This window comes from Diachasmimorpha longicaudata, chromosome 11, assembly GCF_034640455.1.
Source record: "Diachasmimorpha longicaudata isolate KC_UGA_2023 chromosome 11, iyDiaLong2, whole genome shotgun sequence".
Taxonomy (NCBI): Eukaryota; Metazoa; Arthropoda; class Insecta; order Hymenoptera; family Braconidae; genus Diachasmimorpha; species Diachasmimorpha longicaudata.
In genome coordinates this window covers 5,897,960-5,917,909 of record NC_087235.1, presented here as the reverse complement: position 1 = coordinate 5,917,909, position 19,950 = coordinate 5,897,960, and the positions used below count along the sequence as shown (strand labels likewise).

Below are 19,950 nucleotides of genomic sequence, written 5' to 3'. Positions count from 1 at the left end.
AAATGTTTTCCGTGAATGGAAATTTTTTGCCTGCCAGAACGAGTATAAAACCCCGAGACAATTTCTTTGTCTCTCATGTTTTTATTCCCTCGTATGATTTTGATTGGCGTTTGTGCCCCACCGCGAGCAGTTTCCCTTCTCCCAGTGGAAAGTATTCCTGCAAGAAACCGGCCTCGACGCACTTCCACTAGACGCCGAGTCACTCTGTTGTCAGTTTCGTTATAAAGATGATCCGGAACAGATGCATTATTCTCATCATGTTATCGATATCCGCGAATTTATCGGCGGGTCAACCCCTGCCAGAGGAGCCCGAGGAGCCGGTCCAGGATGCGGAGGACAAAGCCCTCTTCAACGTGAGTATTATTCCCCTATTCTTTTGTTCTCCGGAGTTCAATAGCCGGACCAGTATTCAGACGTAATTTTCCAGTTTATTGGGAAATTGTCTCCGGCTTTCCCTTTTGAGATCATCAGTCTTAATGGGGATAGGTAACTGAGATCTCTCGATGAGGCGCGATTATATCGACCGAAACAAGTGTCAGATTTCTCGCGGAATGTTAATTGCCTGGACATGACAGCAATTGCATATTCAAGTCCGATAAATTTATTCGTTTTAAATTTTCCTGACCATTCAAAGTCGCTTTTAAATATCTTAAATTCATTTGACTCATTCTAATCGACTGATTTATTCAGCTCCATTTTAATTTAAAAGGTAACAGATTTCTTCATTAGGATTTGTCAACACAATTGCGGAATTTCAATTAATAGAACGCGGAGAAATCACGCGGTTAAATCCAATAATTTTTTTTATTCACCTCAACAAAAAATGTTTACTAATATGAAGTGAGTAATAAATGTATTCTCTATCATTTCAACCATTCATATAATTAATAAATTAACCAATTTTGGAGGATCCATCGATTTTATTTAACTGAGATGATTTTCGCGATTTTATGCTTCAAGATTCGCTATTCTATTGGATAAACAAAAATTGTTTTGTCCTTCTATTGCACAATTTCCGTTTAGAGCCTAAGGTTTTGTTATTTTCCCGGAGAATCGTCGCTTTGTTGCGAAAAATTGCGCCTCACTCATGAATATGAAATACAGGTTAATCACAATAATTAAAAAATCAGGAAACACAGTTATTATGTAGTTTTTTTGTCAAGCCCACGTGTCGTGAGCGGAGGAATCCAAAGATCTTGCGTAACAGTTATAATTTTTTATTAACAATGCACTTTTCCTTCCCAGCTGCCCTTCCTGCAGTTCAAGAATGGAGGAGTGAGGGTGAATTTCGCTGGTTACCACGCTGAGGCCGGATTGGGGGGACTTCTCGGGGGTTCTGGGACTAGGGGAGGACTTTATGCAGGAGTTGGTACACCGTTCGGGTCTCATGCCTCCGCTGATATCGGCGGGGCCTTGGGAGGAGACAAAGGAGGTACATTACTCCGCTTCGTTCGATTCCGTCAGTTGATCAGTTCTTGAAGGAATGAAAATAGTCTAGGGATGTTTTCTTGCAGCCGGTGGATTGAGGGCTCGTGCTGGTCTAGGAAACGGTCTCCCCGAGGCGGTAGCGGGGTTGGGCGGTAATTTAGACGGATCGAACAGCGGTGGTAACGGCGGTAGACTCTACGCCGGAGCGAGCAATGGATTAAAAACTAGGCTCGTCACCAAAGACATTGGTGTCCCCGATATTGATCAGTCGAATATCCAAGTGATTCCAAGGAAGGTGAGTTCAAAGATCGGAGTCCACTGTGTCCATTAAAATAAGTGGACTTCGTTTGGTGTTTAATCGACGTGATTTGCCTTCTTCTCAGAGCGATGTGAGTCAGACCTCAGCCGATGCCCCTGAGAGGTCCAAACCGGAGGTGATCAGGCGCGAAGCTGGTGTGCAGGACGATAGCGCTAACGCTGTGGAGCCGGCTCCCGTCGCAGGTAAATAATTCCGCGTCATAAAATTCTAATTCCTCCCGAGTCGCACTCCATTAATTAACTCATGACCATTAATCGATCATCTAGACTCATTTACACATTCCCGAGTGAGTTGATATTGGGTCCTGAACTTCCTGGGTATGATTTTAAGATTGGAATTTTTTTTTTCAATTTTTTGTTGCTCTCCAGTCGTGACTGACGCGCCTTTGCATGCGTATCCCACGAGGCGATGTCGCAGGAAGAGACTCTGTACCAATTTCGCTATAAAGACATTGAATCATCAGCAATACCCGGGAAACCTGCTCACCCCTGATCTCGGCCTTGACAAACCCCTTCCAGGACTCGATGCGGGAATTGTGGAGAGGAGCGCGGGCCCGGAGATGCCGGCGGGAGGCGGAACATACCCGGGAGTTTCTACTGATGCCACGGGGTACAAGGGAGTAGCTGTGCCTCCAGGTCCTGCACCTGTCGGTCCACCTGCAGGATATCCCAGACGCACGTTATTTGATGATATTTTTAACGTAAGTCGTTTGAAAATGTTTCCAAAATATTTTTAATGGAATTTGTTTGAATCTCTCGAAGTCTTGCGACGTGAAAATCAATTTTATCAATTAAATTATGTTTGCATTCGCCAGAGTGAACACTCATTTATCGACTTATGGCCGCTCATTGCGAATTCTCGCAGACAGTGGCTGTAAAAAATGTTAATAATTTTATTCCCCCGATTTTTCAGATTCCCATTGCAACTCTGACGGCAGTAAACCAGTTGTTGAATAGCAAACTGGGCTGATTCATCATTGTAATCGTTGGGGAAGATCTACGTGTCGTTACCGAGATACCAAGGACGCACAATAATTCAATACTCTCCTTTATAAAATTTTTATTAGCTGATAGCAACTGGAACTCGTTCCTCGTCTTGATTTGGATAATACAAACATTAGAGTGAGTGATGGAAGCGATGGGCATTCATTCCATGAAACAATTTTTTAATAAAAAACCGATAAACTTGCGGTAGAAAAATATAATGTGTTTGTCATATGCAGATGTCGCATAACATGTCATTCCCAGAAAACGTAATAATAATGTACTGTTTATAATGGCTGGAAGTCTCCCTACCATTGTTCACGTTAATTGAAATTATTCTGAGATGTTCGTTGAGCGAATTGATGGCCGATACGCGCAATGGGAGCCCAATGAGCCGTGACGATGTCCAAAGTTTGATTTCCATGAAAATACGTCAATTGTCCGAGTCCTTGATGCGAGTCATAAGTCGTGACGTACACTTATTAGTTATTTATTTCGTCTCGCTGTCGGTAATCGGGGAATTTTTTATTGAGACATGTTTGATGACTCGGATATTGATCGACTAGTTTTTCAGCCCTCTGATAATCGAAAGAGTTTCTTGTCAAGTTAGGACCCCAATGACATCAAATTAGAAATATTTTATAATTTTCTTTAGAATAGTTCTGTCTAATCTCATGACTGTATTAATATTGAAGTAGAAATACACGAACTTGAAGTGAAGGAGGGTTTTATTTATCCACATCGATGGGGTGACATATATTTTTATACGACAACAGAGACAGTTGGAATGATGGGGTTGATCGAGCCACATCATTCGATAAAAATTTTAATAAAAGTTGTGAAACGTCTTAACAATGCTGAGTAATGTTTCATGATTCATGCGTCAATAATCCATAGGTCGTTATTGCTTTTTTCTATTTGTTTAGACATGTACAGGGCATAAATAATAATTTTCTATCACTTAAATGACCTGTCTGATAAGCTCGCTTCGAAGCCACATGTGTTGTAAAACCTAAAACAAAATTTTCACGCTTTTCGTTTCTCCATAAATTTGTTAGTTGTTTTCTCTGATTTTTGGGAAGATCCTTGGGCTTATCAGGAAATTCCTGCGCAAGTTTTTCAGGAGACGCATAAGCTCACTAATAGGTAATTAATTTCCGGGGAAATTCGCCAGTGGGGGGATCATATGGCCGCTTTCATACTCTGAGAATGCAAAGGCAAAAAAAAGGTAATGACTCAGCTCGACCTGTCTTTAGTTATCGAAATGAAGAAAAATTGAATGACTGTTCGTAATAGCAAAGGTGATAACATTAAATGCTTGTGAAAATGATCGGAAAACGGCCGCAATTTCTTCGATTCCACTGTCGAATGCGGTCAGAAAAATGCGGACGATACTGCTGGTCTTTCTAGTGACCCTAGTGATCAATTGTCATGGGGCACCTCAACTTAGTATCAATGTAAGTGAAATTATTCTGAAAATTTTATTTATGTCGTCTCATGAAAATTGATCCCTTCGGCAGACGTCGGGTGGATTGGGAGGAATAATCGATAATATTGAAGGTGTGATTCCTGGCTTGGGTTCGAACTCAAATCAAGACGATGGTTCCAGTGGACAAAAGGGGGATGGCTCGACTGGATCGGGGGGGAGTGATCCAGGTGGATCCGGGTCAGATAAGCAAGATATGGATGGAGGTATTCTTACGCGCATTGGAAATGTTGTCTTTGGTTTTGGTAGTGATGGAGATCTCTCAGGAGACGAAAATGATTCCGACGGAGACGGTAATTCCTTAGGTTTAGGATTAGTTTCAGAAGTCCTAGGGGGTAGTGATGGGAGGGGGACAGATTTAGATTTAAGTGGACTGCCAGGGATGGGTGATAATGATGGAGAGGGTGGTCAAGGGTCTAGTGGAAAAGCTGGTAGTCAAGGCGATACGAATAGTGGAACAGATGATATGGATTCCACTGGTTCAGGGTCAAGTAATACAGGTGACCAAGGAGCAGACTCACAAGATTCCGATGAGGGCATCATTGGGAAAGCAGTAGATACTATCTTCGGTTTTGGTAGCGATGGGTCAAGTTCAGGAGATGCAAATGGTACCGGTGGAAACAGTAATTCCTCTGGCTCAGGGTCAGGATCAGGTGGAGAAAGGCAAGAAGACGGTACTGATGGAGCGTCGAATGCAGGATCAAACGAAGGAGGAGGAAATGGTAATGATGAAGAGCCAGATTCCGTTAAAGAAGGAGCGGGTGGTAACAGTTCAGATGACGATGGAGACGATTCTGATGATGATATATTTCACCGATTCATCGATACAATCCCTGGCTTCGGCCAGAGCAGTTCTAGTTCCAATGAAGAAGGTGGTACCGGTGCAGACAGTAGTTCAGGTACTTCAGGGTCAGACGGGGGGACAGATGGGAACTCTGGTGGTACTGATCGGTCAGGGGAAGAGAATGACTCCAGTAAGGATGGCGATGCCGGCAGTTCAGGGGCAGGAGGTGACGGTGATAGTAATGAGGGTATTTTTGGTAGAATTATAGATATCATACCAGGTACTGGTTTGATTCCCCGTTTCGGAGGCAGCTCTGATAGTGACAGCAGTAGTAGTAGTAGTAGTAGTAGCAGCAGTAGGAGTTCAAGCTCAAGTGAGGAAGGTGATTCTACTGGGGGATCAGCAGGCCAAATGTCAGGTGATGTAGGTCTTGATAATGATTCGGCTGGTGAGGGAGGTTTAGGGAGTAACGGCTCAGGTAGTTCGGATGCAGGGGATTCTATGGAAAATAATTCAGCTGACTCAGGATCAACAGGTGATAATTCAGCAAGTGGAGATAGTCCAGGGGGTAGCGATTCGAGTGGCAAAAATCCAGATGGAGATAATACAGGGGGTGGAGGTTCTGGGGGATCAGATGGAGGAGACGCAGAAAGTAATTCATCTGGATCCGGACCAGGAGGAGATTTAGGAGATAATAATTCAGGTGGTGCTGAACCAGACGAAGTAGGTCCAGAAAGTAGTCCATCTGGAGGCGGACCAGGAGGAGATTCGGAAGATAATAATTCAGACGGTGCTGAACAAGACGGAGAAGGCCCAGAAAGTAATCCATCTGGGGCCGGACCAGGAGGAGATTTAGGAGATAATAATTCAGGCGGTGCTGAACCAGACGGAGAAGGTCCAGAAAGTAGTCCATCTGGAGGCGGACCAGGAGGAGATTCGGAAGATAATAATTCAGGCGGTGCGGAACCAGACGGCGAAGGTCCAGACAGTAGTCCATCGGGGGTCGGACCAGGAGGAGAATCAGAAGATAATAATTCAGGAGGTGCTGAGCCGGACGGAGAAGGTCCAGAAAGTAGTCCATCGGGGGCCGGACCAGGAGGAGATTTAGGAGATAATAATTCAGGCGGTGCTGAACCAGACGGAGTAGGTCCAGAAAGTAGTCCATCTGGAGGCGGACCAGGAGGAGATTTAGGAGATAATAATTCAGGCGGTGCTGAACCGGACGGAGAAGGCCCAGAAAGTAGCCCATCTGGAGGCGGACCAGGAGGAGATTCGGAAGATAATAATTCAGACGGTGCTGAACCAGATGGAGAAGGTCCAGAAGGTAGTCCATCGGGGGTCAGACCAGGAGGAGAATCAGAAGATAATAATTCAGGAGGTGCTGAGCCGGACGGAGAAGGCCCAGAAAGTAATCCATCTGGGGCCGGACCAGGAGGAGATTCGGAAGATAATAATTCAGGCGGTGCGGAACCAGACGGAGAAGGCCCAGAAAGTAGTCCATCGGGGGTCGGGCCAGGAGGAGATTCAGAAGATAATAATTCAGGCGGTGCGGAACCAGACGGAGTAGGTCCAGAAAGTAGTCCATCTGGAGGCGGACCAGGAGGAGATTTGGAAGATAATAATTCAGACGGTGCGGAACCAGACGGAGAAGGCCCAGAAAGTAATCCATCTGGGGCCGGACCAGGAGGAGATTCGGAAGATAATAATTCAGGCGGTGCGGAACCAGACGGAGAAGGTCCAGACAGTAGTCCATCGGGGGTCGGACCGAGAGGAGATTTAGGAGATAATGATTCAGGCGGTGCTGAACCAGACGGAGAAGGCCCAGAAAGTAACCCTTCTGGAGACGGACCAGGAGAAAATTTAGGAGATAATAATCCAGGCGGTTCTGGACCTGACGAGCAAGAGCCAGGCAGTAGTTCATCTGGTTCAGAATCAGAAGGAATGGTAGGAGGTAACAATTCAGGCGGTTCTGGATCGACCGGAGAAGACCCAGATAGTAATTCCTCTGGTTCAGACGCGAATCAACAGGGAGATGGCAGCGATTCTAATTCGATTGGCGGCAATCAGGAGAGTTCTAGTAGTTCTAGTTCTAGTTCAAGTTCAAGTTCAAGCTCCAGTGAAGAACTATCCGGAAGTGACAGCAACTCCACAGACGAGGAGGGTTCTAGTCAAAACTCCAGTTTAACAGGCCTCCTGGGTCTCGCACTTGTGAGTACTTCCTCCTTAATTATCCGCACTTCATCAATACCCCAGCGAGATGTAATTAATACCCGATTGCGCCCACAGGTACCCTTGACACCCTTAGCACTCTTGGGCTCTCTCTTCACTTAATCACACGATTAATTTAATCGTCAACTGGATCTCCTCAGCCGCACTGGACGACATCGTCAATCAATAAAAAGAAATTTCAGATTAATCCATAACCGGATCAGTTTGAAAATCGATTTCCACACCTCCTTGAAATCCCCGACCATCGATTCAAATATCAATTGACAGGCCCGAACCTTGTACCAATTTTTAATAAATATATCCGTCCAATAAATCATTCACCAAGTTCTGTACGTCTCCAAATTATTTCACAGTCATGATGATATCACCCATTGACATGGTAATGGGTCATACTCTTGGCATTACCCATCTCCCTGCGATGAAAGTTAAATTTTTGAATGCCACAAGTGTACAGTAAACGATCGTGCCTGAATTCTTTGAACTTGCGCGGGGAAAAACGGCTGAAAGAGAAAGTACACGGCGAAGATGTCGTAAGATACCGACGCCCGGGGACTCACCGAAGAGAGTCAGTCTCTGGAGAACTGTGCGTGGTGTAGTGCGCTAGCGAACAGTGATTTATATTTTTTTTCAGCGCTCATGAGACCCATGTAAATAGAGCAAGAGGCGCTGGTAATTTTTCAATCAATAAACATCAATGAAAGATGTACTCAAGGTACTGTTCCACACTTCTCGTTGCGGCGATTTTCACCAGCAGTCTAGTGTCCTCGCGGCCTGCAAATGAACCGACAAAAATTTCGCTGGATAAACTGGATGATATTGTGGATAACAACATCATAAGGACAGCGTCAAAATGGGAGCGGGGAATGGTAATGATTAATCATGAAATATCTCAATGATCCCTCTTGATGTCACCTCTTGATGTCAATCAATAGGGTAATGAAACAATTTTGGATAAATAAAATTGAAGTGCCTCCTGGAATTATCCGTTGTAGGACCTATTAGGGCAAATTATGGACGCACTAAGAATCGGCAGAGGGAGATTAGTGAATTTTGCAATGATGGCTAGAAACGTCATTGCCGAACGGGCGGAGGTAACTGTATTATAACTTTTCAAAAATTAGTTAGAGAAAAGAAATTATTTCTTCATAAAAAAATGGAACTTGTGAGAATTACATCAATGGGCATATTTATCCCCTTATTGACACCCTATTCCCATTTTTCGATGCATTTACTGATGTTTAAAATTTATTTCACCCACAAATTTAATAATTGTTCATACCTCCTTTGTTATTGAAAGTCTATCACGCTCCGGGGCAGCTGATATTGCACTGCATTTCAATTAATCCTGACATTTATTTCTTTCAACATTTTTCTCAATGAAGAGCATTTCTGACTGAAATAGAAAGCTTCTTAACATCACGAAATTCTCACAATCGGTAGTTTTACCCTGGAAGCGATAGACTTCTCTTGTCAGCTTCATAAAAATCATAGTACCCTCAGACATCTTTTGAATAAAAATACCACTTCATATTCCCTCAGAATACTTTCACAATTCATCGACATATAGTCGACATAAAAAATCCTTCGAGGTGATCAACAATCACGACACTAATAAACTATCAATCGCCAGCTGGCGAATTCTAGAACAAATTTTATCCTCGTCATAACCGACCAGAGATGCTTAAAAAATTTCACAACAAATTGAGTAGAGATTTAGCATACAAAAGGCAAGAGGCACTTGCGAAACCCGCAACACTCGCCCTTCCCCAAACATTTATAGTCAAGTATTAAAATGGCTTTCAGGAGTTTACGAGTGAAACCTCAAACAAGGTGATTGCCCTTTTGGCAGCTAGAGAGGCGAAGAAAATAATCGAGCAGGTTGAGGCAAAAAAATCGCAGGAGAAGGCCTTGAAGAAGATGGAGCCGAGGAAATCGGAGGTGGCATCGACAGAAAAATCTCAACCCCAGAGAACTGTGAAGAGGAGCACTCTCGAGGCACCCAGTGGGACCCCTGTCAAAACTAGTCCCATTTCGGATTTTTTTCCTCCGAAAATTCGCGACGATGTTCGCCTCGAGACCGAAGCTGGACAATCGCTCTTTGAGATAAAGAAGAAAACACCGGTGCAGGACTTTCTGCAGTCCATGCTGAGGCCCAAACCCCTCTTGGACCGGACTACGGAGGAGGAGAAGTACGGAAACTCGGGGGATAAATTTAGTGGCATCGGGAGAGCTCTCGTCAATGGCTTCGAGGCCCTCAGCAATTTTTTAAATGGTGCCGTTGACGTAAGTTCATAGGCTCACGTGAGGGTTGCCCACATAATTAAATTTTTCTCCTCAAAAAATTCATAACTCTGCGGAAAAACTGCGGACGATTAATAATGTTAATCAAACTATTCTGGAAAATCTAATGAAAAGCCTGGAAACATCAGGAAAAAATTGTTACGTATTTTATAATTATACACTTGTCTATAAGTTGTCGAGCACAAATTATCGTAGACAGTCCCGATTGTCTTATCAAACGACCCAATTCTAATAACTTTACGTCGTCATTGCAGTTGCCAGTGAATGCGGCGAAGAAAACATCGAGAGGCCTCACCGCGGCACTCAACCAAGTGGGAGGAAAATTGATAGGTTTGGAGTAGGTTGAAACCATAATGATTGTAAACAATAAGTCATTTGGTAATAAATACATTTAGGTTTTGTTCTAGACAATTTAACTCATTCATTCTTCGGTATTTTACATTCGATAGGGTACTTACAACAGAGAATTACTTCGGAAATTTCAAGTTGAGCATTTGGATTCTTTTCGAATTAATGTGAAAATAAATTTTTCAACGATCTGTGAAATAATTAGATAAGTTTAACATTCACAATTTATTTGTGATGCCACTTTTTCAAGATAAATAAAACTTAATTGAGTAATTGAATAAAAATTCAAAAAAAAGTTAGAACTTCAATTGCTACGACTTAAAGTCCAAATAATTTCGTGGGAAACCCACGAACTACTCATTAAAAAATTTACATTGATTCAAAATTTAATTGGAAATACAAACATTAATCCTAGGGTAACTTTAATTAAATATTCTTAGAATATTCTTTCCCGGAAATGAGCGCTAAATTTCAGAAAAAAATTTCCGAGCTTTGAACGTAAAAATTCTTTCAAAACGTCTGTCAACTCATTTTGACAGAAAAAAATTCTGTTTTCTCCACAATTACGTAGATCTCTGCGAATAATACAATCTGTATTGAACTGAACCTCCGCCAGGTGTATAAACAATAATACAACGATTAAATTACTCTTATCCCTAACGATTAATCGATAATAAATCTCTAAGGCGCAACTTTGGATGTGCTCGGTGTGGCCAAGCATTTAAAGCTCATTGATCGTTGGATCCTCACGGAAAATGCATCGCATCGCTCTACCAGAATCTTCGAAAAAAAAAAAATCATGACAGTTTTCTACGCTCAGAGAGAAAATAAATCATGCTGTTCCCCTCTCCCCCTCGCACTTTCAAACAATCGCTACAAAATGAGGGGAGTTTCTCGACAATATTATTTTGTTTTTCGAGCGAACCCTTCGAGTGAGCCCTCATGCAGCAGTTTCTTCAGTAATAGCGGTCTCGTGGATCCCGTATGCCGGGATCCACGCGCGTTCCTAGGTGTTGGCTGTGTCGTAGCTCTTGTAGGAGTGGGATGCCTTCTTGTGCCTGACTGTGCAGAAGAGAATCATGCTGGCGATGAGGCCGAATAGCTGGAGGAAGGCTACAACTAGGCCGACGGTACCGACAATGTGAAGCCTCGTGACAAAACCCATTTGAATTGCTGACGCGCAACCGTCTTTGTACCACAATTCTTTTTTGTGACCGTCGGGATCTGGTCTACCGCAGTATCTCTCGCGAGTTATGCAGCACGAGTCTGGCACTCTGTCGTCATTTGGCCAGGCAGATATTTGGAACCAGTCGGTATAGTCTCTGACTCCGCAGCAATGAAACTGGAATTTTATGGGAGGAAATCGTTAAGGAGAGAAGTCAAGCGGTAAAACGATTCCAGCTCGATTGGGGCTTCAGCTGCGAATATCTACGACAGTGAGGGAGGTAGCGAAATTTTTGTTAATAACTTTTTTGTTGAGAAAAGGGAGAGCTGCAGAAAAGGTTATTACGAAAATTTCGCTATCTCCATGAGATTGGGAGATTTTCTGGGAAAATCTTCCAGCTTTATCCCTTTCATCAACAAAATCACGATGACTTGATTGAATAATTCGAAAATCAATTTGGGAATTCCGGGAATTAAAAAATTAACATCAAGGAAGTAGTGCCTTACTCTCTGTTGAAGGTCATCCCAAATAGTTGCCAACGTCCCCGGCTCCCTGGTGATGTTGTAGTGCTCCTGAATTCCCGACAGAAGCTCATGCTTCAGACTCCTCGACACTTGTTCACGGAATATGAACGCCAGGGCACCGAACATGAACTCACCGAGGAACATCATCACCACGAGACTGAAATACTAAAAATATTCACTTCATAATCCGGCAAATAACTTTAAGTTCTCCAATTTTTATATTTTTCATTTCAGCATTTTTGTGCTTCTGGTCAGATGCTCATTCGACTCTTCATGATGATCAACATCGTGAACTCGAGTCGTTAAATAAAAATTGAAATACCAACCAATATCAGCATGAACCTCAGTTGAAACCATGCCCCGCAGCACCCCAGGAACGCAATGACGAACATGATACATCCTGCAGCCAGCAGAATAGACTCAGCCGATATAAAACTGTACTGGGGTACAAGTGTAATGTACCCACGGTATGATAAAGTAAGCCACAGATCAGCCCCTAGCACTCCACAGGCGCACAACTATCCCATAAACGTAGGAAAAAAAATTCAAATAAAAAGCAGTACTTGTGAAGTTGAGGCTGTGGAAAGTACGCGAAAAAGAAAAGTCGTTTCACTCGACAGATGAGGGGGAGGGGGGAAGACACTTGTGGCATTGAGAGACGTTAAAACTGAGAGTTTACACATTATTGTTCCTTGCATGCACTCAACGAGGTGGTAAAAATTTTTTTTCACACTGAACTTGACACCGGTGATAATTCCCGGATTAGTGTAAATCAGGGTTAATCTGGGACTGTAAAAACTGGTGTATTTAGACGATTCAGTTCGAGACTTTCTATTCGCGAAAATGTTCATTCATGATGAGAAGAAATAATGGAGAAACATAATTACGAAGTCCCTCATTAAAAGTGATCACGACTTTTCTTCGTATATATTCGTATATAAAAAATATTTTTTTTCGATGGAGAATGGAGAAAGATCCAGTGATTACAAATTTGATCGACCCAAATATCGATTTATGTACCCATTCGACATGGAGCATTAGAGACCACGAGTACACTAGTGTCTGAAGTAGAACGTGTTCTCTAATGTTCCAATTGCTCAGGGAAATCATGGGTACGTGAGTTCTTACCCAGATGAGTACGTTGAGCGAGCAGAATACGTGCCTAATGCACGTGTATCCAGTGTGGCCCATGTTTCTCGACCTTGGAGAATCAAATCGCGCTTCGATGCTTACCTGAAAGCATTTGGGATTTGTATGATGAATAATAAGTGATGGGGATTTTTCACGAGGCAAGTCAGTGCGCTGAAGCCGCGGGAGAGGCGGAAAAAATTGTATATCAAAGTGTTTTTGAAATTACCCCGGGGAGAGGGAAGTTCGGGATGTAGTCGAGAGTCATCTGCGAGAATTGAATGTGATAACGTGATTTTTCCCCGTCGTCGAAGATAATATAAATGTGAAATATCTAACTCGAAAGAAATTACTGAAATTATTTATTAGATATTGTTTGTAATAAAGAAATAAAAATTTCTTTATGTTTTCTTCTAAAATTATTGAATAATTTATGTCTTCACCGGAAACGAGGAAAAAAATTACAATAATTGGGAAAAGGAGAGCAGGTTTTATTGTTTCTTCCTTAACTGCGGAGTTTGTCAAATTGCGGCGCTCAAGATTTACGATTTTATCGCGATAACTGAGTGTTAAAATTTGTCTTGTAAAATAGTCATTTCTCAACCGGAAAGTGGATTTTATCTCTTCAAAATTGAATCCAGGGTAAAAGGTTTGAAGAGCATATCATGTCTCGGTGAATAATTTATTTGCAATAAAGAAAGATAAAATCAATGGGTCGGAGAATGCCAATATCATGGACTCATTGCTATTTAATTAAATATTTTTTCATCTGCAAAGAGGGACAATAAATCACGGGAGTCCCTCAAAGTGGATTGAGTCCATTATTTCCTCTCTGGCTGGGGGCTTTAGCGCTCGAGTAGAAACAGCCATAATTTTTGTTTAGAATCAGCTATCAATTGCTAACCAGCAGCTGATGAGTGCCGTTCGTGGCCTCTCGATCTACGGTGACTTCCAGGTCCCCTAACGGGATACATCCAGCAGCCAAGGCTCGCACACCAATGCCACCTACACTTACAAAACGCTAGACCAATGACTGTACATTGTTTGTTGTACTTGCAGGCCATTCACTCTTACGACGATATGGAACAGTAGTTGCACGGGCGTCATCGAATATCCTTTTACGGATCGATTTCAATTTACAATAAAACAAAATGAATGGGACTGGCTGTCATGCATCGACTATTTTTTACAACTCAAAATTACACGTTTATTAATCGACTGAGGGAACGCTAATGAAATGTCGATTAAACGACTCAAATTTTCATGATTATTATAATTATTCTATTAAGTTAAAATCTCAGTTTGGAATTTTGTCACTCGACGAAGCCTCAAGTACTCCTCAACCTCGTGATCGCATTTCCGAGTGGCTAGCGGTACCCGAAAAAAATTGAAATTACCTCCACGTTTGAATCACCGCAACGGTTGTCCCGATCTCCGAAACGAGGTCTACAGACAAAAGATAAACTAGAAGACCTTTAAAAAATATAGACACAGGGAAAAAGGGCACACGGGGGCGTTTGCGTGTGTACAGTGAACGTATACTCACGTAGGAGAGACGTTAAAGTCCCCTCCGACTTCCTGCCAATTGCTGGCAATTTGCAATCATCTATGATCCCCCCACATTGGGTTTGTAAAACCTCGCCTCGCCTCTAAAACTGTCGACTCGTTTCATCGAATTCACGCGGGACCAGAGCTGAGATTAACACGTCCCACTCGGCCATTTATAATTTCAAAAATTTCCCACGTGACGCAACCCCTTTCCCACCATCGAGTTATTTCGATAATTTTCACTTGCGCAAATAAAATGAATACGTTGCCTGTCAATGCTTCAAAATCGATGAGAAGATTGATCTTCGGTAGAAAATCAAGTAGATTTCAGTATCGATTTTTTTTCTTATAATTTGAGAATTATAAATCGCATTCACTTTAAATTCCCATCACGAGGGCATTCAATGGCCGGAGAAAGCTCATTCTAATTAGCTGTATCACAATAAAAAAATATAAACAAACATAAAAAATTACAAAACAACATTTCCTTCAACATGGACTGAATTGGTAACAATTCGTGGAACGAAAGTCGGGCACTTTTATGTATGTTGAAGGCAATTTCTCACTCTGCGAAATTATGATAGAATTACATCGTAATGCAACACGGATGGAAAATACTAGGCAAACGCCATTGATATGCAAACTCTGTATTGAATGCGTGATATGATAAGCGTAGAATCGTCCTTGTGGTAATGACGGATGGTTTTTATTTCCCATTACGTAAGTTTCCGTCCCCAGAATTGATCGAAACTGCTGTGATTGCGATTTTTCTGCTTCCGAGGTGTCGAATAACGTTAAAAAGAGATGTTGAAGTGAAAAAAATCGCGACTGTCAATTGGTGACAGGAAAATGCACTGATTTCTGTTCTTCTCAATCTCAAACAGAGGTTTTAGTGTGTGGGACATCCCGTGTGGGTAATTTTGATACGCCAAACCTTCGATTCATCACGTAGTCGTGCCATCTGTAACAACCGCTCGTTTTGTCCGCTGGAGACATTAAATTAACGCATAAAAGACCCGAGATAAATATTTTTCTCGAGTTAATGTCATTAGTGACAGCTGCGCTGAGACGGTAATCACATTGTCATCAAATTGCCGCAGTTAAATCATTAAAATCTCTATCTAGCGATTGAAGATTTCTAAGAGAATGGCAGCGAATCGGAGCAGAAATATTATTGAAAATATTTCACTTTTCTTAGCGATCGACTCAGGTCTCCTGCGGCTGACGGAATTTAATCTAAATGTCAGTTGTTTTGTTAGAGTTATAAATTCTTGTCGCGCTGATAACAAAATGTTGACTCGATTCCCGCTTTTCGAATATTTATCGTTCCATATTTTTGTCGAGAATTTGAAGAACATACGCGAGAATTATGGAGTAATGGCTTACCTATTTTCGAGACGAGTTTTCCGTCACTCAGACCAGGTGACAGATGTAAATCATGTGATTAACTTCGAAGCGGTTCGGGGAGTCGCAAAGCCTGGACTGAAAGTCCGCGGGATCGTCCGGAGATTCAAGTTTACGTGCGGGATAGGCGGCAGCAACAGCGCCTCTCGGGATTGGATGTCAAGGTTTACTCGTGGGAATTTGAATTTCGAATTTTTCAGGTTCTATTCACGCATTTTTTTTACCCAAAATTAATTGTTTTTTGTGGAGTTCATCCAGTTCTCTAAAGCCATTTTAAAATATTGAGTGAAAGACTTGAAGAAATAACGACTGTTGATCATGATACATTCAATTTTATCCGCGGATGATACGTTGAAAAAAAAATTGAATTATTGAGGAGTACAATGTATAATTATCTTTTTTTATGTTTTCAGTGTTTGATGGAGTCGATCTTCACCATTAGTCAACTGTAAATAAATTAATTGAGTAGATTGAATAAGTTAAAGGGAAAAATGCAGTTTTTAGAATAGGGAATGGGAACTGATAAATAAAAAAAACCCACTAGTCTTTTCAATATATATTTCGTATTCAAAATATAATAATGAACATTACACATGATGCTAGCTCATATCGTGACAGTCAGCGCTGACTGGCACTTTACAGTGGTACCGTGTAATAAATCTAGTCGAACGGCTAGCGTCTGGAAAAGGCAGATATGAGATCGGAAATACAAAAAGCTGCCCAAGTCAGTCCCTCACGTTTGTCCACATTTCCAATAAAAAAAACCTCGCAAACGTAATCCCCTAAATGGGCTTTAGACTCTCTTTCACTCGGAATTGGGTCGTTGTTTTTTAAACTGTCATCCAGAACGTATCCGCTCGTCAAAAGTGTGGACTCGATTAGTAGGTGGGTATTTCCCTTCTGTTACATTTTCGTTCTTTCACAGATAGCACTTGACAATTCCTTTCTCGTGAAAATAAATTTCCTCTCTGGCCGAGGAATTCAAGGATGAGAATTTTCTTCGAAGAAACTCATCCTTCGAATTCCATCGATAGCAGAATAATTCAGGAGAAAGTATCGACCGTTTATCGAAAAATTGATTTTCAGGAATATCAAAACGAATGAAAGAAAAAATAATGAAAACAAATCATCAGACGCACAGACGTTTTTTGTTGTTTCTTTTGCATCTGCAAAGTACTAGACGTTAGCTTCAGCATTCCTCCACTTCTTACGCATATAATTATTATAATACATAGTCATTTAGTTACATAATTAGATCCAAAGTAATTTTTTTCTTACGTAGGCAAGCGAGAAGCCCACTTACAAATTTTTTATTTACTCATGGTTTTTTCCTCATCCCCTTATCACGATTTTCCATCGTATTTTCATAAGCCCCAAAACCCTTAAGAATAGTTAATTCAATATTTTTCGTTTCTTTTTTTCCGTATTTTTTTGTTTTTTTTTTTCGTTTACTATACAAGTGGCAAGAAAAAACAACACTCAAACTGCCTTATCTACTAATATTTATAATAATTAGGTAATCATCACAGTGATAAACGAAAAATATATATATATATACTTCTTGTACACTTGATCGGTTTAATAATCGGTTGATCACTTTATTCATGTATTCCTTTTATTTATTTAAAAACATGGGTATTTGTTCAATTAATAGCGTCTTTCCGTGGCACTTAACACACACTTACACATTGGATTCTCATTAAATTTCTTTGAATTAGTTAATCTCGTATTTAAATTTTTTTTCTTTTAATTTACAGATTTTCAGTATTTCAAAAAATTGTATTTTTATGCCTCCACTAAATACCTAGAAATTGTGTTAATCCATCTTTTTGAATTTAGTACTTCTTTATTTTGTAGTTTTCTTTCGTATTAAAAAATGACGTCAGGTAGGGGCTTGTCACTCGGTATTCGTCAATTATTTACAATAAAATATGGAGAAGCCCTCAGTGATATGGAAATATAGAAATTCCTCAGCTGCCACTATTTCTCCATTAATTTTCCCCTCCCATTTAAATTACAAACTCAAGCAAAAAAAAATCAATCATTCTGACAAATAATGACCAATTTACATATGCCTCACATTCTCGAATACCGGATGACAAGCCATTCATAAAAAATACCTAGTTATGTACAGTAAAAAAAAGTTCATAGAGGAATTTATAGTTTAAACATTTCTCTCTCATCTTCAAAATTTCCTTTTGGCTATGTTTGTGCTTAGGCGTGTCGAATACCACAGAGTTTAACTTCTACGTCTGCATTATGAACCCCGAGATAGGCCACAATAATTAGGTATTTGTTGAATAAACAATTCGTTGATGCTGAATAAATAACTAGGTCTATCTGCAATAAAATCATGAAAAAAAAACTGTTACTCTGTGATACGAACGTGGTCAGCAAGAATTTCCTCCACCATAAGTACAGTAACATCTCCCAAGTGTTCCGTTTTTCCATTATTAAACTATTTAAGAATTTTTTTCATTTTCTTCATCATTGGCCTGCCCTTAAAAAATCTTAAATCCAGTTAAGAATCGTTCCTCGGATTTTCCGTCAAAAAAAAATCCCTCCATTTTTATTTATTTATTCATATAATAATATCAATAAACCGTAAACCTCTCTTCAATATATACTCCCTTAAAAACAGTCTTTATACATTATTTAAATCATTTATATACAGATGTGCAACTAGCTAAGTGAATAAAAATTGTTTCTTTATCTCTTATCAATTATTTTCCTCTCTTTTTCATCAATTTAATTTATAATTCTTTCTTCGTCGTATCCATCGATCGTTAACGACGCTCAGTCAGTTGGATCACAAAACCAATCGAACGTCGGACATTCGATTTTATTTATCAATTTCCAAAATCTTGGAATCACTTCCAACATTCGAATGCCGATCACTCATACCCTGATCGTATTTACAATTTTCATCGTTCATTTTTTTTTCACATATCTAATATCATCTTATAACTGGTCTGGAGGCTTTGATCTCAATAAGACGATGAATTCCACTTGTTTCATTGATTTAGAAATATTAGGCAATTAATTGGCCCAGTGTGGGTTTTTCGTCAACCGGACAATTTAAATAGACAAGAGGTATTGACATTAATCCTGTCATGAACAACTGCCTGGGTTTTCGTTTGGTAATTGCAAATCCATTTGCATTGGTATCTCCCTCGTTTCCCAATTGAGACGTCCATCTAGTTTAATACAGAGACGAGAAACAACAGCAATTGCTGTGACAGATTCAATGTTACCCAACAGTATCTGGAGATATTGAATTGTTCTTCAGGCAACGATATCCGTACAAACATTGAAAATTCTTCGTGAATAATTCTGCCATCAATAGAGGGGAGGATGGGGTAGACTCAGCACAATTGACTTTTTTTTTAATGCTCATGACGCAAACAGAGAAAGAATTGTTCTTTCCAGAAAAAAAAATATTCCATTCCACTGCCAATTCAATATCTCATTAACACTTCAACAGGAATTCGACGTGTCCATTTTACCCCACATGCCCCTGAATAAAAAACAATATCACGAGAATGTCCCTCAAAGTGCGAAAATAAAATTTTAAAAAATCACCTCTGGTGGGAATTGTTTCCAACAATTCGAATGAATTAATTTATAAAATTTATTGAAATAATATAAACATTATGTACAATTTTAAAATACCCTTTGCAGAATTGTTCACGAAGAATGCATGCGTTTCGATCACTGTCACTGACTATTGTCCTCCCACATTACTCATTCTTCAATGTCGAGGATGTAGACAGACTAGAAAATGACTAATGTGAAAAGGGGCAAGTGTCATTGCCTTGAGTCTACCTCAACGTATACAATTTCATTCACATTATTCTCACACTCAGCTCATCATTTTTGTCCATTACTCTCGGGATAGTATTCAAAAGCAACCATACACAAACTGTACAGCTCCGTTGATTCATCATCGATAAATGCATCTCAGCTGAGTACGTGGTTTTTGTTTCCTTTTTGTAACTAGGCCCGAATATAGTTATCAGGTGTTTACACACATCATCTCGATAGTAATTTGCAGAGGATAGCAGCACCAGCAGCGAGAACCAGGGAGACTCTCGATAAGGACGAGGAGGAGGCGGCACTGGCTCTTGTTACATCTTCACAGATGCCTGAATTGAACAAATAAATAATCAGATGCATTACTGGCCTTCCACGTAGGAGAAGATTTGACTAAATAATCGTTCTCAAATCTTCAGCTGCATTAGTACGAGCAGAGTCATTACTTAATCAAATTAATTACTACATCGAACTGGTCAGAAGTACAGAG

General features: G+C 40.6%; 5 protein-coding genes across 8 annotated transcripts in view; 3 read left to right on the top strand and 2 right to left on the bottom strand.

Annotated features, from left to right (window-relative positions):
* The first annotated feature begins 99 nt into the window (after positions 1 to 99).
* LOC135167730 (uncharacterized) lies at positions 100 to 3,450 on the top strand. Of its 2 annotated transcripts, none has more exons than XM_064131231.1 (6): positions 100 to 353; positions 1,246 to 1,432; positions 1,515 to 1,723; positions 1,812 to 1,929; positions 2,116 to 2,447; positions 2,660 to 3,450. In XM_064131231.1, the coding sequence occupies exons 1-6, from the start codon at positions 228 to 230 to the stop codon at positions 2,714 to 2,716; spliced, it is 1,029 nt and encodes a 342-aa protein (XP_063987301.1). In that variant the 5' UTR covers positions 100 to 227; the 3' UTR covers positions 2,717 to 3,450. The 2 variants fall into 2 exon arrangements, with proteins under 2 accessions (XP_063987301.1, XP_063987302.1); XM_064131232.1 differs by having other exon boundaries at positions 102 to 353; positions 2,266 to 2,447.
* Positions 3,451 to 3,924: 474 nt separating this feature from the next.
* Positions 3,925 to 7,557, top strand: LOC135167709 (uncharacterized PE-PGRS family protein PE_PGRS54-like). Its single transcript, XM_064131184.1, has 4 exons — positions 3,925 to 3,958; positions 4,027 to 4,187; positions 4,251 to 7,208; positions 7,287 to 7,557. Exons 1-4 carry the CDS (start codon positions 3,940 to 3,942, stop codon positions 7,329 to 7,331), a joined length of 3,183 nt encoding a protein of 1,060 aa, XP_063987254.1. The 5' UTR covers positions 3,925 to 3,939; the 3' UTR covers positions 7,332 to 7,557.
* Positions 7,558 to 7,790: 233 nt separating this feature from the next.
* On the top strand, positions 7,791 to 9,941 carry LOC135167734 (uncharacterized). Of its 2 annotated transcripts, XM_064131239.1 has the most exons (4): positions 7,791 to 8,095; positions 8,222 to 8,320; positions 9,033 to 9,512; positions 9,785 to 9,941. In XM_064131239.1, exons 1-4 carry the CDS (start codon positions 7,931 to 7,933, stop codon positions 9,869 to 9,871), a joined length of 831 nt encoding a protein of 276 aa, XP_063987309.1. In that variant the 5' UTR covers positions 7,791 to 7,930; the 3' UTR covers positions 9,872 to 9,941. The 2 variants fall into 2 exon arrangements, with proteins under 2 accessions (XP_063987309.1, XP_063987310.1); XM_064131240.1 differs by lacking the exon at positions 8,222 to 8,320.
* Positions 9,902 to 15,776, bottom strand: LOC135167737 (tetraspanin-9). Its single transcript, XM_064131243.1, has 5 exons — positions 15,630 to 15,776; positions 12,696 to 12,800; positions 11,894 to 12,085; positions 11,550 to 11,732; positions 9,902 to 11,220 (listed from the first exon to the last, which is right to left on the bottom strand). The coding sequence occupies exons 2-5, from the start codon at positions 12,756 to 12,758 to the stop codon at positions 10,885 to 10,887; spliced, it is 774 nt and encodes a 257-aa protein (XP_063987313.1). The 5' UTR covers positions 12,759 to 12,800; positions 15,630 to 15,776; the 3' UTR covers positions 9,902 to 10,884.
* Positions 15,777 to 16,188: 412 nt separating this feature from the next.
* Positions 16,189 to 19,950, bottom strand: part of LOC135167718 (uncharacterized) — a 127,252-nt gene continuing 123,490 nt past the window's right edge. For both annotated transcript variants that reach the window (XM_064131212.1, XM_064131213.1), the window contains one exon: positions 16,189 to 19,792. In XM_064131212.1, coding sequence (XP_063987282.1) covers positions 19,680 to 19,792 — 113 coding nt within the window. In that variant the 3' untranslated portion in view covers positions 16,189 to 19,679. The remainder of the gene's footprint in view (positions 19,793 to 19,950) is intronic.